Source organism: Benincasa hispida, chromosome 8 (genome assembly GCF_009727055.1).
Source record: "Benincasa hispida cultivar B227 chromosome 8, ASM972705v1, whole genome shotgun sequence".
Lineage (NCBI taxonomy): Eukaryota > Viridiplantae > Streptophyta > Magnoliopsida > Cucurbitales > Cucurbitaceae > Benincasa > Benincasa hispida.
This window is the reverse complement of record NC_052356.1, coordinates 64006404-64030106: the sequence shown is the minus strand read 5'-3', so window position 1 is coordinate 64030106 and position 23703 is coordinate 64006404. Positions and strand designations below refer to the sequence as shown.

The window sequence follows — 23703 nt, the reverse complement described above, 5'->3', positions numbered from 1 at the left end:
ATATTGTTCAAGGGCATTGCGTCTCTTGAAGAAATATTTCCGATGCGTTGGTAGGGGCCACAATTACGAACAAACTCCCTCGCGCCTTTAAAAAGGGTGGGCTAGAAGTATCCGCTTTGAAGGATCTTTGCAGTGGTCCTCTGCTCACCGAAATGCCCTCCGTAAGGAGAGTCATGAAAGTGTCTCCTCCTCCGGAACGCATCAACGCATTATGGAGTCAGGGCTTGCTTATAAAGAAACAGTTCATCCCAAAAGTAACATTTGCTGTCATGCACTAATCATTTCTTTTGCTGAGAGTTGAAGTTCCCAGGGTATTGCTTGGTGGTTAAATAATTGACTATGTTCGTATACCAAGGTTCCCTACCTTCAACTCTGAACAGGCTTTCATCAGGAAATGCATCCTTGATTTCACTTTCTTGATCTTGCATTTCTTGATTTTCTAGCCTAGACAGGTGGTTAGCCACCTGATTCTCTGTTCCTTTTCTGTCCTGGATATCAATATCAAACCCCTATAATAGCAGCACCCATGTTATCAATCTTGGCTTCACATCCTTTTTGCTCATCAGGAACTTTATGGTTGAGTGATCGGTATATATGGTGGTTGAGGCACCAACTAGGTAAGATCTAAAATTTTCAATACCAAACAAACATTTATTTTTTAGTGGTGGTGTAGTGTTCCTAAGAGTCATTTAGTGTTTTGGACGCGTAAGAGATGGGATGTATCAAATTACCCTTCTTCTGCCCTAACATTGTTCCTACTGCCACATCACTCGCGTCGCACATAAGAATAAAGCACTACGTCCAGTCCGGTGCTATTAGTACTAGGGCTGTTGTCAACGCATACTTCAAGTTTTCAAACGCGTCAGTGCAGTCTTCATTAAAATCATAGGGCCGATTCGCCTCTAGTAATGCGCTTAGAGGTCGCGTAATCTGAGAGAATCCTCTAACGAACCGTCTATAGAAGCCAGCATACCCTAGAAAACTTCATAAAGTTTTAACATTTGATTGTGGTGGAAGTTTTGCTATGACATCTATTTTGGCTTCATTTACTTCCAGGCCAGCCTTAGATACTTTGTGGCCTAAGACAATTCCTTCAGTCACCATGAAGTGACATTTCTCCCAATTCAGCATCAAGTTTGTTTCCTCGCATCGAGCGAGGACGACCTCCATATTATCTAGGCATGATTGGAATGAGTCTCCAAAGACTGAAAAATCGTCCATGAAGACTTCAACGGTCTTTTCTAGGAAGTCAGAGAAGACAGCCATCATACATCTTTGAAATGTCCCAAGTGCGTTACATAGTTCAAAAGGCACGCGTCTGAATGCAAATGTTCCAAAGGGACAAGTAAATGTTGTCTTCTCCTGATCTTCCGGATCTATCAAAATCTGGTTATAACCAGTTTATCCATCAAGAAAGCAATAAAATTCTTTGCCCGCAAGTCTGTCAAGCATTTGATCGATGAAAGAAAGGGGGAAGTGGTCTTTCTTAGTTGTTGCATTGAGCTTCTTGTAATCCATACAGATGCGCCAGCCTGTGACAGTCCTCGAGGGTATGAGCTCATTATTGCTTTGACTATCACAGCCATTCCTCCTTTCTTGGGAACGCATTGGACTGAGCTTACCTAGCTATTGTGGATATAGGATAAATAACTCCCACGTCCAACCATTTTAAAATTTCTTTCTTGATCACTTCTTTCATTATGGGGTTCAGCATTCTTTGAGGCTCGATTGACCCTGACTTCCCTTCTTTCACCCTAATCTTATGCATGCAATAAGATGGACTAATGCCACAGATATCCAAAAGTATCTAACCTATTGCCCGCTTGTGCTTTTTCAGCATCTGCGAGAGAGATTGGTTGTTAGGCTCTGTAAGATTTGCAGAAATGATCACAGGTAAAGTGTTGTTGGTTCCAAGGAATGGGTATTTCAGGTGTCCAGGTAACTGTTTCAACTCGAGTTCTGGTGGTTCCTCAAGTGATGGACGCATTGGTTTTGNAACTCGAGTTCTGGTGGTTCCTCAAGTGATGGACGCATTGGTTTTGTCCGCTGCTCACTCAGACTTGGCGGCTTTGATTCTTTTAAGTTCTTCTCCAACGCGAGGACCTTACATACATGGGTCTCCTCTTCAGGCAACTCAATACTGTTTAGTTGTCAAGCTTCATTATCTGAGAACTTTAATGCATTGAGCACATTCAACTTCACCTCTTGATTATCTACGCGCATAGTCAATTCGCCTTTATGCATGTTAATTAAAACTTTCCCAGTAGCTAGGAAGGGGCGTCCAAGAATAATTGGTACCTGCCTATCCACTTCATAGTTCAAGAAAATAAAGTCTACTGGGAATATGAAGTTGTCAACCTTTACCAGAACGTCTTCAATCTTTCCTTCTGGGTACTTAATTGTTCCGTCAGCAAGCTGAAGAGTAACAAAAGTGGGTTGTGCTTCGCTAATTCCCAGTTTCTTAAAAATTGAGAATGACATGAGATTAATGCTGGCTCCCAAATCGCACAACGCATGACCCACATCCAATCCTCCTATCGAGCAAGGAACTGTGAAGCTCCCGGGGTTCTTCCGCTTCTTTGGTAGACTATTGCTTACTAATGCGTTGCACTCTTGCGTTAGCGTGATTACTTCATTCTCACCGACTCTTCTTTTCTTTGTCAATATGTCCTTAAAAAATTTGACATATGTTGGCATCTGCTCCAAGGCCTCTATAAGTGGAATGTTGATATTTAACTGCCTTAGTAGCTCAAGAAAGCACTTGAACTGTTGTTCATCATTCTTCTTCATCAGACACCTAGAGAATGGTGCGTTCAGCGGCACCTCAGGCTTTCCCCCATTAGACGTACTAGTTTCTGAATGGCTTATAGTCTCAAGCGTTCTTTCTTCTTGATCCATTGAACGTGTGATGTGTTCTTTCGAAGGACTGCTGTTTCTTGGATTCATTCTTCTTTCTTCGAGAACTTTTCCACTTCGCAACGTCACCGCGTGACATTGCTCCTTCCCATTGTTATTCCCAGGTGTTTCTGTGTTACTAGGTAGAACTCCAGGCTACCTACTTTTCAACTCGCTCGCTATCTGCCCTACCTAGATTTCCAGGTTCCTGATAGACGATGCCTGGCTTTTCAGCAGTGCGTCATTTTGGGCTATGTATTTCTTCAATAGGTTCTCAAGCGAAGATCCTATGCTTGACGCCTGTCCTCCTCTATTAAAGGGCTATTGATGTGGCTAATGCATTTGTTGAAATGTAGGTGGTGGTCCATTCCTTTGTTGTTGGTTCGCCCCTGGGTGGTGCTCCTGATGATTTTCTCCTGTCCAAGAAAAATTTGGATGGTTTCTCCATCCAGGATTATATGTATTGGAAAATGGGTTGTTTTTTATGAATCAAACTAACTGAGGATTTTGTGGACAATCAGCATAGGAGTGAGGATCTCCATAACCCACACAGCTAACCATGGGCTGGCTAAATGCTTCTACCTGATTCACCTTCTACTGATTTGATGCATTTCCTAGCGTTATGTTCTACAAAAGGTTGGTCATTGTAGCCACTTGTGCAGAAAGTGTGGCTATTACGTTGGCATCGATAGAATTAACGTTCTGAGATCTTTTCTTCCTGTTAGTTCTTCCATCATACGTATCGCCCACCCATTCCATGTTGTGTTTAGCAATGCGGTCTAATATCTCTTTAGCCTCAGTTTAAGATTTGTCCATAAGTCCACCAGTTGCTGCTACATCTGCTGCCATCTGCGATGCTCTATTCAATCCTTCATTAAACTGTCTCCATTTGGATAGTTAGTGGTAGTCCATGGTTCGGGAAATTTTTGACTAAGCCCTTAAAACGCTCCATGCGGCGCTTAAGGTCTACACTTCTTCTTATTCAAAGTTCATAATCTCTCGAACCTCCTCGCGTTGGTGTTAGGTGGGAAAGTATTTTTTGCATAAATTTTTCCATCAACTTCTCCCAGGTGGTGATTTCACCAGGCTCTAGTGAGCTCACCCATTATTTTGCGTCATCACGCAAAGAATAGGGAAACAAGGACAGCCTGATCGCCTCTGGTAATTCCAGGAATCACAAATGAATTACACATTTTCAGGAAATGCTCATGTGGGCGTGAGGATCTTCACCATGACCACCCTCAAATTGTCCAGCAATCTGGAGCATTTGAAGCATTACAGATTTCATCTTGACCTTGGTCCGTCTGGCATTGGGTAGATGATTCCTAGAGAGAAATCATATAGTACAAGGGATGCGTACTCTCTTATAGGACGCGTGCTGCTATTCGCCATTAGGGTTGGATTCTGTGCAGCATGAGCTAGTTGCTGATTTGCCTGTTCTTCCGCCATTGCTCGTTGCCTGTTCTATTGTCTGAGAAATTGCTGCCTCAACCTTTGACGACGGTTAGATTGGTTCCTACGCCGGAAGGTCCTTTCAATCTTGGGGTCGTATATGAATTCAAGAGTGCTCTCCCTACTCATAAACGTTCACAAGCTTAGGCTTACCTTGTAGTACTCCTTCGACCAAAGTGTTCTTACAACAGATACAAACAAAATTTCTGGTTAGTTTTGTTTCTGAATCCCCGACAGTGGTGCCAAAAACTTGTTCGTTGCTATCATGATTCGCTCTAGGAGTGTATTGTATAAAATAAATTGGAAGAATAAGTTCCAAATATAAGTGATGCGTTGAGGCTTTCATGCGTTTAAGTATTTGTAACGTGTTAGTGTATTAGAGAGATGCAACAGAACGCACAACACTCCTTCTAATGACATTCAAGTTTTCCTAAACCAGATCCAAGTATAAATCTAATTTAGGTTCCTGGCAAGTCCAGGGTCGAACTCAGGGATTCAGTTAAACAAACGCAGACCTTACATTGTATCTATTATAGGGGTTTTCCTAAATATATGAAAATAAATGTGTTATTTACACTAAGTGTTGTGCCTGTGCAAGATGATACAAAAGAGTTGAGTGGTGAGTGATGGATCATGCGAAAATGGAGTTTAATGTGAGTGGATGCGTTGATCTAAAATGAATGTACACAAACCAGAATGTAATGTGGATGAGATGGGATGATTTTCTTATCTTTTGTTTTTGCGTTAGACTTTATTCAACACTTCTCAATGTGAATAACATGAAAAACCTATCTCTAAGATGCATGCGTCTAACACAGAATGCAATAAACACCAGTAAGTCTATCTCTAGCTGTACTAGGCATCCTACTTGATGCAGTTTAGTTATTCTCTCGAATAATCTAAGTTAAAGATACGTTTACCAATTGATCAAGTCGGCTTAAGCGTTTGAAATGAGATTTTGCATAAAGTATAAATGCATTCAATATGAACAAGAAATAAACAATGGCAAAAATGTGAGAGATTAAATATATGAATTTTATAAAGAAGCAAATTGTCTTTACAAAAACAATATTCAATCAAATAAAACAAAAGCGATAAGTGAAATGAAAGCGATAAATGAGAAGAAGGAAACTGTGTCAAGCCGCAGAGTACAATCTCTTTTATCTCTTTGGCTCAATTCTGTTGTGTATAATCACTTGTATAGGAAGAGGACGAAGTGTCTTTCTCAAGCTTGGCTTCTTCCACTCCCTAACTGACGGTGGTGGTGGTTCTCAACCCTTCTGATTGTCTTGGCACCACAATATAGCTTAAACTACGACTACACTAATTATAGAGAGTAAGGATATTGATAATTTCTGAACTGAATAATTTTCTCACTAACTGCGAACTCTGGAGGGACTTCATCTATTTATAGGTGTTGGTCATGTCCACTTGGTGAATGGGCAGCATGAAAGTCCATATCCTGGTCAGCACTAAAGTCCATGCCCTGGTCAGTCGTCTGACTCTCGGAAGCTTTTTAGACGCCGCTTGCTATTTGGAAGCTTTTCAGATGTTGCCTGCTGCAGGTGCCCATACTTGCAAGTGGTGATGTGACACAATCAGCCTAGATCAATGAATCTTCTCTACATTGAACTCCCTCTGACGCATGGCCCATGCATTAGAGCTTTCCCTGTGGCATTTTTCTAATGCGTTAGCGTTAATCCTTGTGTTGAAATCTTACAGTACAATGCGTTAGCACCGCGATATTTAGTTTTGAATAATTCCGTGCGTTTCTACTAAAAATGAGGAGAATTTATCATTAAAAACCTTAGTTGTTCCAACTTAAGAGCAAAAATAACTTGTATTTCTACAAGTTATCAATAGCTGCAAAAACGGACGCTTTAATGCATAATAATGCAGGATATAAGGTTAGTAAGGATTTCAGGTGCTGGTCGATGCAAGCTCACTTTTCCATATGAATTCAACGCATATTCTGCTTATTAACCCTCATAATTCTAAGTAAAAGACTACAATAGCTTGTATTTCTACAAGCTATCAATTTTTAAGAAAAATCCAAATAGAAGTACAAAACAAAGGAAAGGAAAGGAAAGAAGTTTTATGTTTGTCACAACTTCTATAGATATAATGTATAGCAATGGACTTTGAAACAAATTAAATAAATCCTTATTTCTAAGTTTCATGTTGAATGTTGTTGCTATTATAGGAAAATATTTGCTTGGGAACACATAAGATAGACATGACAAGATAAGATATCATTTCTCCATATCTTATCAATATTTTGACGACCATGATGATGAAAAGAAACATCCTTATTCCCTTATACTAGCAAAAATAAGCTAGCATTTAGTAGGAATTCTCATTGTGATATAGCATTTTCTTTGGTCCCAATTTCTAAGCTTTTCTATATTGACTTCCATAATTATTCATGAATATTTTGGTATAACTAAGCATAATAGTTATTAAGAGTACCTTTGCGTCTCATTTGGAAAAACTCCTCATTAGTGAATCGAGAACAAAGCACCTGCAATGTAACTTTAAAACATCAATTGATCACTATAAAATATGTGCAATATTATCATGTAATTAATAGTAACCTAAGAGTTCGTCAAATACATATATCTCAAATAGTACCATTAGAATTGGTCTTAAAGAGTTCATCAGAGATAATATAATAAAATGGATAGGAAGCAGACACTTATAGCTAGAAATCAAAACTCAATCTCTCTATATATAAATACTGGAATCTGACAAGTAAGGCAACATACACAAGATTAAGAAATTATTCCTCTTCAAAAGGTTCAATTATTCTACATGAAGTTCTGTTAATTACCTCAGACTACTTAATGTTGAAAATTGCAGTGATGGTATTTTCTCATTTGCAAGGCTTCACACACAAGCTGGAAATCTTCTGATATTCAGATAAATAGCACATCGTTGAACAATACAACCAAAATCTTTCGATTAGAAAAGAAATTAAACTTACGAATCAGAAGAAAAATGGAAGAGAAATAAGTGCACCCATTAATCATACAAGATGAAATCAACAACTTGGATGGAACCCCAACAAATCTAAGTAGGAAAACAATCAGTAAAAAGAAGGGAAAAATAGTATGTTAATCACAAAACAAGATGAAATTAAGAACTTATTTATAATATGAACAAATAAGGAAAAATCAGTAAAAAGAAACCTCAAAAGAATAGATCTAAGCGAAGATCAGGGCTAGAAGAACAGGTGAAGCAAAAAGATCCGAGCAGAAAAATGATGGAGCAAATGGATCTAACGACCAAAACGAGCTGGACAACAAGCTAAAGAACCCAACAATAGAGCTGGTCGACTAGATCTGAGCAAGCTGTGAACGACGAGCTACACGATCGGAACAGAAACGAATGGTAATGCTGGACAATGACAATGCTGAACGACAACGACCCATGACGAGTTAGTGATAATCGCCAGCAACCCACCTCTACAGATCGGAAAAGCCCACGATGCGGACAACCTGAACGTCGGCGACCCACCTCTATAGATCAGAAGACCCACAACTAAACTACCAACCATGACGATCAGAAGACCTCTTTAGACTACCAACCACGACAATCGGAAGAACCGGATGACCCAAATGCTGACGACCCACCTCCACAACGAATGAGCAGGATGGTGAGCTGAACTACCAGATCTGATGACCGACGATTGACCTCCATCTGATGACCAGCCAGATCTGGACGACAAGGAGAAGAGAGGGTTTGTTAAAGAGAAGTGAAAAAGGAGAGAGAAGAAAGGTAGTGAAATGAAAGAGATATTTTTTTTTATTAAAGTTAAAAAAATTAATGGGGACCTTTAATGTCAATTTTAAACCGACATTATAGCCTATCCTTAATGTCGGTTTAAAACCAACATTAAAGATCCATTTTTGTTAACCAACATTAAACATCCATTTCACTTTTTCCAACCGACATTAAAGCCCAAAATTCTTGAAGTGAAAGGAAAATAAAATTAAAACGTGTATTTGTTTATTTAGTTCATCTAACTTTCTTTATTGGTGAAAGAAATGGGAGGATAAATTCATTGTTGATAATTGCTTAGAGAGTGTCTGGAGTAAGGAGTGCAGTTGTTTTGTCTCAAAAGATGTTTAGTCGTGTAATTTTTGGTGACGAGAGTTGAAAAGTCATGGAATTAATGTTTTTTAGTTATGGGTCTACAAACTACTTGGGTCAAACATACCCTTAATTAATACAATCCACGAACTTATTCTAATTAACATTGGAAATCTATAGATATAATATTGAGACTTTGTTAAGAGACTCTATTTTTAATTTAACATCACGTTGGTCGTTTTCTATATTTAATTTGAATAATTTATTTTTCTGGATAATTATTTTAAATGACAAAACATTTTGTGAATTCTTGATGCTTGATTTTATGAAGTGGAAATGTGGATGATATGCGTTGATGAAATTGCTTTGTGCACTCAAGTTTCCCCAGCAGAATCCAAGTGTAAATTCATCTGAGTTTCCTGGTAAGTCCAGAGTCAGACACAGGGACTTGTGAAAACAGATTGCATTGGTAATTTTTATGAAAACCTTGCAATAACCAAGTAAATAAATTGTTGGTTTGTTGTTGATTGCGTTAATGAGAAAATAAACAAATGCGGCAGATTTGAGAAAAGGCAGTTGTATGGTAGATGCAATGAGTATGCGATGAACAGGTTGAGAAGATCTTTAGCTAGCGTTACTTAGGAATGCGTCAGACTATGCGATCATGTTACCACCATACATCACAAGTCATTTTCCAATGCAAATGTGATGCTCCTAAGTCTAGGACACATACGTTGAATGCAAAAGTATCCATAGAGCTTATTCCTAAGTCTCTACTCTTGTCCTATGTGATGATACAAAATGCAAGAAAGCAAGGTGACCGCATACAATCATATCCTATCTTTAGGATGCATACGATATGTTAATAACAAATAATGTTCATTCCTAAGCTCCTATCTCTCGATTATGTGTTCTAATCTGGCTCTTCCGAGCCTAGATTCTAACCTAACCTTTCCAAGTCTAGATCTTGTCCTTAGACACCCTCTCGAGTATCTCTAATGGACGAATGAAGCATACATAATACAAGATAATTACAAAGAATGAAGATTCCCTAGTTGTGCTAGCTAAATGCTTCTCAACCCATTCAACCGATTTAGCTACTCATGCGTAAATAACAGAGAGCGAACAAATATAGAGAAGGAAATTCCATTTTTATAAATGAGTTTAAGTACAAAATAACAATGGAAGTTAGAGGTAGAGAGCTTGGTAGCAATTCCTTACTGACCGAGGCTTTTACACTGAAATCTCTATTTAGTTCTAAAGATGTTCTTGCTCCCACAGGCGTCGACCCTCTCTCTGCCCTTGAAGCTTCTGACACTTTCCTAAGCTTACCGGAACAATCTGCCGGCACAACCTCCTTCCTCGCTTCCACCTTAAAATGAAAGAAAGCTAAGAACAAAGATGTATGAATTAGAGAATGGTGAACTGATCAACTCATCAACCCCTTTTCTGAAGAATGCCCTTGGTATTTATAGAGCATCCATGGCGAAAGGCGGTTTCTCTCTCATGGTTATACAGATGGGACGACTTTAATTCCTGACTGACGCGTCGAATAATTGTCCCAAAAGCTGATTATACTTTGTGATCGTTATCGACTGTCAACTTAATTCGGATTCGACTGTCATAAGCTTTCTGTTCCATCGCGCTTAATGTTCACGTCCATGGTGGCTTTTCTCTCTTTTCTTTGTCCTTTGAGATCTTTACTGCCTTAATCCGGAGTTTTTCCCCATGAATGCTCATTCAATTTCCCCCTTGCGTACATCAATTTGAGCACGACCGGTTGACAGGAATGGTCGTCCCAATATGATGGGCGCATCTTCGTTCGCTTTATAATACAAAATGAGGAAGTCTACCGGCAGGATGAATTTATCAATTGAGATTGCGGCATTTTTCAACTCTCCTTCAGGATGTATTTGAGATCTATCCGCGAGCAGGCGAGTTTCCTTTGTGGGCATGAGTATGCCGACATTCAATTGTTTGAAGATTGATAGCGACATTATGTTTATACTTGCCCTAAGATCGCATAGTGCTTGGCCACTGTAAGTCCCTCCGATAGAGCATGGTATCCTGAAGATTCCTGGGTCCCATTAGGTGGAATCATAACATTTTGCGTTGTAGCCACTATTGTGATATTTTCTTCATCATTTTGTTCCTCTTTCAATCTTTGCGGAGCTACTGGTGGTTGGGCTTCTTCTGTCTCAAGATCTAGAGGCTTAAGGGTGGATGCAACTTCAAGGTTTAATTTCTTGGGCTTCTCCAAACTATAGGTCAATGGGTCCTCGGTTGTCACCGTATTCAAGTTGGTTGCAATGGGCTTCTCCCCTACTTTCGTAGTTATGTTGTCGCTTAGCAAGGAGACTACTAAGCATTGTTCCTTCCCGTTACCCCCAGCATTGCGAGGGAGCTTAGTTGAGCTAGGCAATGCTCCTTGCGGTTTATTTTTCAGCTCGCCCGCAATTTGTCCCATTTGAATTTCGAGATTTCTAATGGACGTAGCTTGATTTTGAAGCACAGATTCATTTTTTTCAATGTATTGCTTCGGTAAGCTCTCTAAGGACGAAGATTGCGGTGATTGTGAGTTGCTAGTTTGGCTATGCGCTGGACCATTGTTTTGCGGGAAAAATTTGGGTGGCCCTCCTTTTTTATGCCACAGGTTGAAAGCTTTGTTGTTGATTTTTCCACGCAAAATTTGGGTGGTTTCGCCACCCGGGGTTATATGTATGGGAATAGGGATTATCTCTTATGAAGCATACCGACTGCAGGTTTGTTGGGCATTTTTCCATTGGGTGAGCATCTCCACGAATGACACAACTTGCGTTCGTTTGAGTAATTGCGCTGATCTGCCCTTTCTTCGCTCCCGTATTATTAATTGCGATGCCTTGTATCAAAATCATCATCGCAGTCATTTGATTTTGCAGGGATGTGATGGCCCCATTGTTTGCATCATTAGCAGTCTGCGAAGAGGAAATCTCCATTTGTAGAAAATCTATTTGTAGAAAATCAAAACGGTAGAAAATCTCCATTTGTAGGAAGTGTGGTAAGCCATTGTGTGGACAGTGTCTTACCAGCCACTTGAACCTCGCCCAAGCATCGATGAGCGATTCGTCATCTTCTTGTTCAAAATTTGTTATTAATTTCTGTCTCCTAGCATTCTCGGTTGGTGGGAAATACTTCTTCATAAACTTTTCCACCACCTGTTCCCACAAAGTTATCTCCCCTGGTTCAAAGAATATGCCCATTTCCTCGCCTAATCACACAAAGAAAATGGAAACAGAGTTAGTCAAACTTCCTCGGTTGAGATATTCGGGAACACAAAAGTGTTGAAGATTTCTATGAAGCTCCAGAGGTGGGCGTGCGGGTCTTCACCACGCCTTCCTCCAAACTGGCCAACAGCCTGGATCATCTGCAACATTACCGACTTCATTTCAAACCTCGATCAATCTAATGCCGACCTCATGATTCCTGGAGAGAAATCGTAGAGTTTAGGTGAAGCATAGTCCCGGATGGATCTATTGTGGTCATTTGCCAGAAGGATGGGGTTGGCCATTATATTATTCGCGTTAGCGGCCCTTGCGTCCGGTTGTTTCGCCATTCTTGGTGTTCTTTCTTGTTGTTGTTGGCGGTTTCTTAATCTTCTTCTAAATGTCCTCCCAATCTCCGGGTCGTAATTCGCCAGAGATTGAGAGTCTGCAAAGAAATAAAAAAAATTACCGTTAGCACTCTATTTTGCCGAAGTCCCCAGCAACGGTGCCAAAAACTTGATGCATGATTTTATGAAGTGAAAATGTGGATGATATGCATTGATAAAATTGCGTTGTGCACTCAAGTTTCCCCAGCGAAATCTAAGTGTAAATTCCTCTGATTTTCTTGGTAAGTCCAGGGTCGAACACAGGGACTTGTGAAAACAGATTACGTTGATAATTTTTATGAAAATCTTGCGGTAACCAAGTAAATAAATTGTTGGTTTGTTGTTGATTGCATTAATGAGAAAATAAACAAATGCGATGGATTTGAGAAAAGGAATTTGTGTGATAGATGCAATGAGTATGCGATGAACGGGTTAAGAAGATCTTTAGCTAGCGTTACTTGGGAATGCGTCAGACTATGCGATCATGTTACCACCATACACCGCAAGTCATTTTCCAATGCAAATGCTATGCTCCCAAGTCTAGGACACATGTATTGAATGCAAAAGTGTCCATAGAGCTTATTCCTAAGTCTCTATTCTTGTCCTATGCGATGATGTAAAAGCATGAAAGCAAGGTGACCGCATACAATCATATCCTATCTCTAGGATGCATGCGATGCGTTAATATCAAATAGTGCTCATTCCTAAGCTCTTATCTCCCGATTATGGGTTCTAATCCGGTTCTTTCGAGCCTAGATTCTAACCGATCACACTTTTATTTTTTCTCTTTTATATATGCATTTCATACCTACGTGAAAGGAAGCATATGTTCGATATGTAGCCACCATTCTTTGAATAGTCACATCCCATTGACATGATTTGCATCAATTGATGTGTTCCTTTAGCACCTATACCTATTCAAAATAAAATTTGAAATTTGAAATGTATAAATATATTATGTGAATTTAAAAATTAGAAAGGTCACATCTATTTTCTTTTAAATGGACACCTACACTCAAAAAGACGCGTTTCCTAAGGGCAACATAGATTTACAAAAGTTTTCCCCTTGTAGCCCGCCTTATATATAGAATAAATTTAAAAATAACTAAATAAGAATTTTAACAAATCACAAGTAGATATCTTGTTATCCTAATTTCTTAAGAATGCCAAAAAAAAACTTATCCAATTATACTAATGGTTCGTCTTTCTACAAATAATCTATAATCCAATGAAAATTAATGAACTAAAAAAAAAAGGCATCTAAGAAAACAAACAAAACAACAAACCATTCCTTATTCCAACACTTTCTGAAACATTAACAATGTTGTAGATCTATAGTCTCTCAACACCTACAAACGTAAGTCACAAAAATTCGTCCAATTAATAACTAAAGTAAAAATTTTGCTACCATTAACACTTTCTCCAAAAAGTCATTCAAATAAAAATAAAAGAGAGGAAAAGAGTTTATTTTGAAATTTAACCTTAAATTTTCATTTGGGAATTGTAAATCGATCGTATCAATGGTGGCATAAATTTTAGAGTCTTGCGTAGTCCAATCCAATTTCAATCTCTGATAATTTAGAAAATGTTATTTATGTTCATTGAATGATAATAGTGAGTTATAGTTAATGATAGAATATAGACAGATAGTTGTATGTTTAAACAGGTGGAACAGGAACATGAACATCAAACAATAATGCAAGACTTGAACAAGCGTTCGAGAATAACAATATGCATCTCATAAGATATAATACAAACTATAAAAAAGCAATTAGATGCATCTAATTAATGAACTCAAGTCATTACTGTCTTTTGTCTCATGAAGTTCGTCTTGTGAAATTACTTCACAAGATCAATTTCACGAGAAATAAACTCAACTTCACGTTATTTCTATCTTTTGGCTCGTGAAGTTCGTCTCGTGAAGTTACTTTACGAGACAAACTTCAAGAGACAAACTTTACAAGAAATGAACTCAAAGAACTCAACTTCACATCATTTCTGTCTTTTGTCTCGTGAAGTTTATCTTATGAAGTTACTTCACAAGACGAACTTTACAAGAAATAAACTCAACTTCACGTCAATTCTGTCTTTTGTCTCGTGAAGTAACTTTACAAGACAAATAGCATGGTCGAGCAACCACGATGTCGTCGAAGAGGAAGAAACCATAGATGGACGTATGTAGAAAATCAAAGAAGAGAATCGAGGAAGAACCGTAGACCTACACGCGCATAAAAAGAAGAAAATTAAGGAAGAAGTCGTACCGTGGTCCAGGAAGAACGTCTTTGATGAAGAAGAACATCGAGGAAGAAGACGTCGTCAATGAGAATGAAGGTCGATGAAGAAGACGTTGATGACAAAGAACAAAGAGGAAGAAGATAAAGAACGACGAGGAAGAAACTACAGGTGAGGACGCGCGGATTTCAAATCGCAAGGATATTTTAGGAATTTTGAAAAAAAGGAAAACTTCGCTTCCTTTGACAAACTTTTTTTCTATAGATAGTAAATACTTTTGTATTTTTTCTATTTATGTTGGAAACGACAGGGCTCTCAGAATTACAAACTGTAAACCGTCAAGGCACGACGGTCAAGCGAAGAGCAAAACCTACAAAACAGAAACTCGTTATAGGTTGAGTCGCGGAGCTCGCTCTTTTTAAGATGTTTTGCGACTCTGCCCAAGTGTGCAAGTAGGTCTGAAAATTGCCACGTCGTCCCCAGGATAAAACAATCAAATGAAAACTGATTGAAAATGCATCGTTACCGATCGGAACGTACACCCTTTTTAAACTCACTGCTTAGAAAGCTAAGATGGAGGAGGAGAGGAAAATGAAGAGAGGAATTCAGAAAATGAACTCTGTGTCTTACGAACTGCTGAAGGCCTCTCCTTTTATAGGCCATCAGCATCGAAACGAACCATTTTAAAATTAATCAATGGACCGTTTTAAAAATTAATCAACGGACCGTTTTAAAATTAATCAACAGACTATTTTAAAAATAATCAATGGACCGTTTTAAATATAATCAATAGATCATTTTAAATATAATCAATGGACGGTTTTAAATATAAATTTGCACCCAACAATCCCCTACTTGGAAATTTAAACAAAACGAGAAGAGAGGAAAGATTTTCATCGAGCAATTTCAGTCTATACAACACTGTGCATAAGCAAAGGTGTCTTACGACTTGAACCTTTACATAGTGTAGATAATTCAAAATATACTAGAGTAACCCTTGTTTTTGAACTTTATCTCTAACAGCATCTCACACAGAGTGTCATTAAGGTGTAGTATGAAAGCTGTGCTTTTAAGGCCTAGCACGTGAATCCCGATTTAGTGAATGCTTTAGAGAGTTTGCCTAAAAACTCCATAAGAAGTGGCCCTCACTTCCACATTCACACAGGTGAGTCTATCAAAGGTATTCCTGTAGCTGGGTACCCCAATTGTCATCAAGTATAGATCTTATTATGAACTGAATTCAACATTTCTTACGCTTCAGGATATCATGCTCAGATTTTAAGTCATAGGTATGAAACTTTGTGTTTGGTTTAGCATGATTCACTATATATCATTCATGATCAGTTATTACCCATTGAACCTGATTCTTGGGATCTCCATTCTACAGGTTGGTTTTCCTTACTGTGATTCATTTTTCGATAGGCATGAGTCCCATCCTTTATGAGGTTCTGAAAACCTTTTCTCTGGCCAATCCTTTCGTCAAAGGATCTGCCAAATTTTTATTAGTCTGTATGTGATCCACTCTAACTGTACCAGTAGTGAGAAACTCTCTAATGGTATTGTACTTACGACGTATTCGATGTCTCTTTTTGTTGTAGTAACGGTTCTGAAATTTTGCGATTGCTGCAATAATATCACAATGGATCAATATAGATGGTAACAGCTTTTCCCATAAGGGATTCTCTGATAGCAAACTTCTAAACCAGCCTGCTTCTTCATTAGTTGTTGCTAGTGTTATCATTTCTGACTCCATCGTAGATTGGGCTAAAATAATCTGTTTCTTGGACTTCCAAGAGACAGCTCCGCCAGCTATATTAAAGATATAACCACTTGTAGCCTTTGAATCATCCAAAAGAGAGTTTTAATCAACATCGTTGAACCCTTCCAAGATAGTGGGAAACTTTTGATAATATAATCCTAGGTTTTGGGTTTTCTTTAAGTATCTCATAACCCTTTCTATAGTATTCCAATGCTCTTTACTAGGTCTACTTGTAAACCTGTAAAGTAGTCCTACAGCATAAGCTATGTTAGGCCTAGTGCAGTCGGCAGCATATCTAAGACTGCCTATGATGCTCGCATACTCAGATTGATTAATGCTGTCACTAGTGTTCTTGAACAACTTGACACTAGGATCATAAGGAGTACAGGCTGGTTTACACTCAAAGTAATTATATTTCTTTAGAATCTTTTCTGTATAGTGAGATTGATCTAAAGAAATTCCCTTTTCAGACCTATTTACTTTTATGCCTAAGATTACACTAGCTTCTTTTAAGTCTTTCATGTCGAAGTTCACACTCAATATTGATTTTACATCATTTATGACGTACAAGTTCGACCCAAAGATCAATAAATCATCTACATATAGACACAAGATAGTGTAGAGGTTATTATCAAACTTATGGTAGATATATTTGTCACTTTCATTGACCTTAAAACCTTTAGATAGGATAAGGTTATCAAAATTTTCATGCCATTGCTTAGGAGCTTATTTTAGTCCATAAAGATATTTGTCTAATTTTTACACACCTTATTTTCTTGATCATGGACAACAAAACCCTCAGGTTGTTCCATGTAAATCTCTTCTTCAAGTTCACCATTTAGAAAAGCGGTATTTACATCCATCTGATGTACTACGAGGTTATAAAGGGCAGCGAAAGAGAACAGGACACGGATAGAGGTAATTCTAGTGATAGGGGAGAAGGTGTCAAAGAAATCTACGTTTTCTTTTTATCTAAAGCCCTTCGCTACTAACCTGACTTTAAATTTGTCGACAATCCCATCAGGTCTAAGTTTCCTCCTTAAGATCCATTTACACTCTATTGCCTTACATCCTGAGGATAGATCTACTAAGTGCCAAGTTCTATTTGACTCAAATGAGTCCATCTCATCATTTATGGCTTCTTACCATTGGTTGGCATCTACTGAGGACAGGGCAACTCTTAGAACTTTAGGGTCTTCTTCTGCATTGTAGAACAGGAAGTCATTTCCGAAATCTTTGGCGGTTCTAGCTCTTTTGCTTCTTCTAGGTTCTGGGTTAGTTTCCTTTCTAGGGTTAGGATTTCTAACTACGATTATACCACTTGAACCAGAGCCTTTACTATTCCTTAATTTAAAAGGAAACCTATCTTCAAAGAAGTCGGTATAATTTGACTCAATGATCACTTTGTTCACTAGATCATAGAACCTGTAGGCTTTACTATTTAAGGTATAACCTTTAAAGATACACTCGTAAGCTCTATTAACCAACTTTCTCCTTTTTGGGTCAGGAATCCTTACAAAGGCTAGACAACCCCATGTTCTAAAGTAGGACAAGTTTGATTTCTTATTCTTGAGAATTTCGTAAGGTGAAGTTTTATTTTTAGATTTCGGGATTCTATTTAGGACATAACACATGGTAAGGATGATTTCACCCCACAATAAGACGTGGCTCCTAAACTAAGCAAAATAGCAACTACTAGCTCAGCTAAAGTTCTATTTTTCCTTTCGGCTTTCTCATTCATTTCAAGAGAATAAGGTGCAATCTTTTCGTGTATTATTCTATGTGAGTTAAATAATTCATTAAAACTATCCGACTCATACTCGGTTCCCCTATCACTACGAAGTCTTTTAACTTTTCTATTAAACTGATTCTCTATTTCATAAACAAAAAGTTTGAAGACATCAAAAGATCACTTTTTTTTAGTAGGTATACAAAAGTAAAATCAGAGCAGTCGTCAATAAAATTAATGAAATGTCTTTTACTGTTCCTAGTCAAGATGCCATCAAATTCAAAGATATCAGAATGAATCAAATCTAGAGGCTCAAAATTCCTAAGTACAGATTTATGCAGAGTTTTAGTAATTTTAGCCTGACTACAATACTCGCATCTATCAAAATCATTCGTGGATAACTTAGGTATCATTTCCAGCCTAATCATATTACTAATTAAATTCTTATTCACATGACAGAGTCTAGCATGCCAAATATTCATAGAACACAACATATACACAGAAGATTTCATTTTATTAAGGTCTAGATTTAATTTGAACATTCCCTCAGTTGCATATCCTTTCCCTACAAATACATTATTTTTGGTAAGGGTATATAGGTCTGCCCCTATAGTTTGAGTAAACCCGACTTTGTTAAGGAGATAGCCCGAAACCAAATTCTTTCGTATCTTCGGAGTGTGCAGACGTCCTTCAACTTGAGAGTCTTCTCAGAGGTAAACTTCAGTTCCACCTCGCTGGTTCCAGCAACTTTCGTAGAGTGGTGATCTCTCAACAGAATATTCTTATCCTTAGTTTTAGTATAAGTTTTAAATAGACTAAGGTCGTGACAGACATGGCGCATCGGCACATCGCGCCAGTGTCTATCCACCATCCTTCACAACCACTGATCACATTTACTTCTGTGACCATGGCGACTAACCATTCTTCTGTCAGGTTCGCCTGACCAGTAGAACGATGCCTATTCCTATAGTTCCTAGCCATGTGCCTAGGTTTATTACAATTAAAATAGAGGAATTGTACTGTTTCTCCTGAAGGAGGCTTCTGTTTTTCCTGTTGGTTCTGGTTGCTGGAGCCATGGTTCTAACCTTTCCTCTTTGTCCCCTTAGGTTTTTGGTTAGGTTTTATCACAGCAGAGGCGGGTTTCCTAGGTACTGCATTCACCTCCTCCCTTTGGTCCTACTTCCGAGCTTCCTCCTTGATCCTTAGCCGGGTTATTAGACTCTCCAAGGAGAACTCCTTGGTCTTATGCCTCAAAGTGTTCTTAAAGTCCTTCCACAAGAGGGGGGCAGTTTATCAATAATAATAACAACTTGGAATTGTTCGTCTAAAGGCATACCTTCATTAATTATCTCGTGGGCTATCTTTTGGAGTTCATGGGATTGGGCCTCCATGGATTTTTCATCCGTCATCTGGAACTTGAGATAATGGTTAACCACATATTTCTTCGACCCGACCTCCTCGGTATCATACTTCTTTTGCAGGGCATCTCAGACCTCCTTCGCTGTCTTCATTGTATTGTAATAGTCATACAGATCATCAGTCAAACCATTTAAAATGAAATTCTTACATAGAAAGTCTTTCTCCTCCCAATCAGCAGCTTCTTTTATCTGTTGTTCAGTTGGTTCTTCTAAAGAGACGATCGGCTTAGTGTTGGTACAAGCTTCAGCAAATTTCTTGACGGTGAGGAAGAACAATATCTTTTGCGCCCACCGCTTGAAGTTTGCTCCTTCGAACCAGAATGGCGATTGAGGTCAGATATCTCATTGTTGCTACTGAGAGTCATTGATGATGTGAAAACGTCTTAAAATTGTTGGAAAATGGCAGAACCCTCAGAACGACGAACTGTAAACCGTCAAGACACGACGATCAAGCGAAGATCAAAACCTGCAAAACAGAAACTCGTTATAGGTTGAGTCGCGGAGCTCGCTCTCTTTAAGACGTTTCGTGACTCTGTCCAAGTGTGCAAGCAGGTCTGAAAATTGCCACGTCGTCTCCAGGATAAAACAACCAAATGAAAACCAATCGAAAATGCACCGCTACCGATCGAAACGTACATCATTTCTAAACTCACTGCTCGGAAAGCTAAGATGGAGGAGGAAAGAAAAATGAAGAGGGGAATTCAGAAAATGAACACTGTGTCTTACGAACTGTTGAAGGCCTCGCCTTTTATAGGCCTTCAGCATCGAAACGGACCGTCTTAAAATTAATCAACGGACCGTTTTAAAATTTAATCAATGGACCGTTTTAAAATTAATTAGCGGACTGTTTTAAAAATAATCAATGGATCATTTTAAATATAATCAATGGACCGTTTTTAATATAAATTTGCACCCAACAATGTATAAGAACTACTCCAAAAAAGAAAAAAAACAATAAAAATAAGTTTGTCATCTCCCCCGATATCCAACAAAAAAAAAGTAGCTTTTTTTCTTTTTTTTCTTTTTTCTTTTCCAAATTAGATTAAGAATCCTAATAACGTTGAATTCAATGTTCTAGCAATTTACTTACGTGGGATTGCACATGTCTACAAATTTAATATTTTATCACGTTATTTATTATATATATTTTTTAGAAAATTTTTTACTGATAGAAAAAATGTGAAACTATTTATCGAAATAGCAAAACAATATATATATACTGACAGACATCGATAGAATTCTATAAGCCTCTATCACGTAGTATCAATGATAGACTTCTATTAATTCCTATCACTGATAAACACTGATAGACTTCTATATCCTCTTTCAACTTCTATAAAAAAAAAATTAAATTTTGCTAATAGAATCTCTATCGTCCTACTTCTGTTTAAAGAATAAAATATGAAACTTCATACACCTTAAAGTTGTTGAGTAGATACCTTATTCAAACCTATAGGTATAGGAAGAGAACTTGTTTAGAATGAGTCTCAGACTGACAAATGAGGTTTAAGCACGCGCAAACTTTTCTTTTCTTTTACATATATAGAGTAGAGTATGTGGGACTCATTCCACTCCAACTTTCTACACTCAAAAGAAGTCGCTCTAATCTAAGTTGAGGATAGGCTTCAACCCTTATACAAAGACTAAAAGCACATAGCTCTCATCGATTCTCATTCATTCACTATGCTCTTGGGCAATCCAGGCATTTGGATTGAATCTGTAAAGCCTGATTCCAGCGTTAGAATCCGTAATGGCAGGAGGAAGGTTTCTAGCACTATGAAACGACTCTCCTTTCTTTCCTTTTAGTGTGAATGCGGGAAAGCAAGGCAATACAGCTATCGATCAATAAGCTGCTTTTAGAATCATGTTTAGTTCTCTCATGTACCAAGTCCGTGCGACTGTGGAGAGCCGATTGCAAAAGATCTCATCTCCAAAGGAAACCTTTCACTCTTCTATCTAAGACTAATAAGGTAAAAGCTTTCTCTTTCTTTATATCATAACAGCCTAATACCCCCTTTTCTTTACTAAATACTAAAGAAAGGCCCTTCAAGCGGTATGGTAAGTTTCATTCTCGAGCCATTTTCTTATGAGAAAGGCAAAGCTCGAGTGCCGGATATTTTAGGTGACGAAAAAAGCTAGTTCTACTCTTCTTCTCTTCATGTATGTGGGCTACCTGCCCTGTCCCAAATAGATGGACAGGAACAAGCTGAAGAAAGGCGTGAAAGAGAGAGTTGAGTATCAATTCACCTCCCCTCTTCCACAATTAGGTGAAGACCAAGGGAGGAGGGTCGAACATCCTTATTTTTCTATTTTTGAAAATCCCCCTATTTTTATTACAAATCTAGTGTAAATATTGAAAATTATAATATTAAAGGAAAATTGAAAAAACCACTCATGAAATATGGTGGTAGTTACAATTGAACCCTTAAACTTTCAATTGTACAAATTGGGCCCGTAACCATCTAAAAGTGTTGAAATTGGACCCTGAAATAGTAATTATAGAAATTTGACCCATAAATGATAAAAATTAAACTCGCAAACTTATACAATTATATAAATGTTAGGGTCAAATTTTAATACATGTATAAGTTTGAGGGCGTAATTTTTAAAATTGAAAGTTTAAGGGTATAATTGTAAGTATCACCATATTTTTAGGAGTGGTTTTTGCAATTTTTCCTAGTATTAACCTAAAATTTTCAATTATCCCCTTCTCTCAATTTGATATTTAGACTAAATAGTCACGTTTTTGACATCAAGTAATTCAAATGATTGAAGAAATTTGATTAAGGATGTTGAAGTGAACATAACTCAACTGATAAATATATTAATGACTATAAAATCCGTGGTTAGTTGGACCATAGGCCGCTTTATATTAAAAAGAAATTATGAGCAAAAGAATTAAATAGAAACAATTCATTTTGTGGATAGTGGTTTAGAACGTGATAACCTTAAGATTCACCTCTTTTGCCCATTGCTTAGATCGCCACACCCTTTTTGGAACCAATTTTCCAATATTTTAGGCTAAACTTTTTGTATACTTTTGCCTTCTCTAAATAATATTTAATGTCAAGCATAGGAAGGAGACAAAACGTTAGTTTCTTTTTAAGAGAGTAATGCATAGGTGTATACCAAACTATATTTAACTTGATGCATTTCACACTAATCATGTACATAACAAATCAATTAAAATAGTTAAAATAAATTTAACTCAATAGATTGACATGATTTTCTTATCTAGAGATCAGGTTTGATTTACTAAAAAAAAATAAAATATTTCAAAAAGAAAGTAAAGGGAATTTGTAAAAAAAAGTTTTAAATGAAAAAATGGTTGAAAATATTTTCCATAATAGTATATTAATATTTATCAACGTCTATTACTGATACTATCACTAATACTATCACTGATAGATAGTGATATCTTACATTTGTTTATATTTATAGATATTTTAGTTCATTTTTCTATATTTGAAAATAGCCTAAAATATTAAAGTATTTTTCTTTGTAACACTTTTTTTTTCTTTTTTAATAGAGAACTTCGACGGTGAACTTATACGCTTTTGTTATGGCAGCCAGCCGACCGCTTCCATTTATCTTAAAAGATTCACAAGTTGAGTTTAATTTATTGCATCTCACTAGCCTCCGCAACGCTTTTCCATGCTTCAGATAATATAAAATTAACTGAATTATTATTATATAATTTTTATACAACTTTTAAATCTTTAAAACTGGTCGGTTCTCTTTTCTTTTCTTTTCCTTTTTTTCAGAAAATAAAGTTGACGGTTGGCAATATGAAAAAATATTGAACAACTCGTAAAAACCATCCCTCAATTAGTGATAGTTATAATTAAATCTTTAAACTACCCATAGACATTGAATCCATAAATGAAAAAATTGAATTTTCAAATTTATATAAATATTATAATTTATACAATTATATAAATTTGAAAGTTTAATTTGACTCAATTTCAATCTTCATAATTATATTTACCACCATATTTCAATGATCTTCTACTTTTTAACAATCTGGTTGTTGTATATTATGTAACGAAAGTCTGAAGTAGGCAATCACGTAGACCGCATGTTTACGTATTTAAATAAAGAAAGTTTATGACATGTCGAAACAGTCTATGTGGTACTACGTGGCAACTTTCACATCTCACATGTATTTGCAAGTCCTGATGCCACCTGTAAGTATTTAAAGTAACAAAGTAACATAAGATCTGTATTGTAATTGTTGAACCTTTGTATTAGTGAAGTTTCCTTTTATATGAGAACTACTGCAGACGAAGATAACTATGCACCGAACTTTTGTGATATGATCTTATCGCTAATCTATTGTATACATTAAGCTAGAACTTTATGTCGACATAAAGTTACGTAGTTTGATAATTCACATTTCACATATTTTTTTAATCCAAAAGTTCAATCCTAAGATTTTTTTTTTTTTTTCAGAAAGAGAGGGATTCAAAATTGGTTTTCCCAAAATCAATTTAATGTA

The 23703-nt window shown here is 37.2% G+C and overlaps 1 protein-coding gene and 1 non-coding gene across 2 annotated transcripts; one reads left to right on the top strand and one right to left on the bottom strand.

Annotated features, from left to right (window-relative positions):
- Nucleotides 1-2151: 2151 nt before the first annotated feature.
- LOC120084188 lies at nucleotides 2152-2898 on the bottom strand. The gene has a single exon (XM_039040080.1). The coding sequence runs from the start codon at nucleotides 2896-2898 to the stop codon at nucleotides 2152-2154; it is 747 nt and encodes a 248-aa protein (XP_038896008.1).
- An 8580-nt stretch (nucleotides 2899-11478) lies between these two features.
- LOC120084352 lies at nucleotides 11479-11584 on the top strand. The gene has a single exon (XR_005483711.1). It is a non-coding gene; the product is annotated as a small nucleolar RNA R71 (small nucleolar RNA).
- Nucleotides 11585-23703: the final 12119 nt, after the last annotated feature.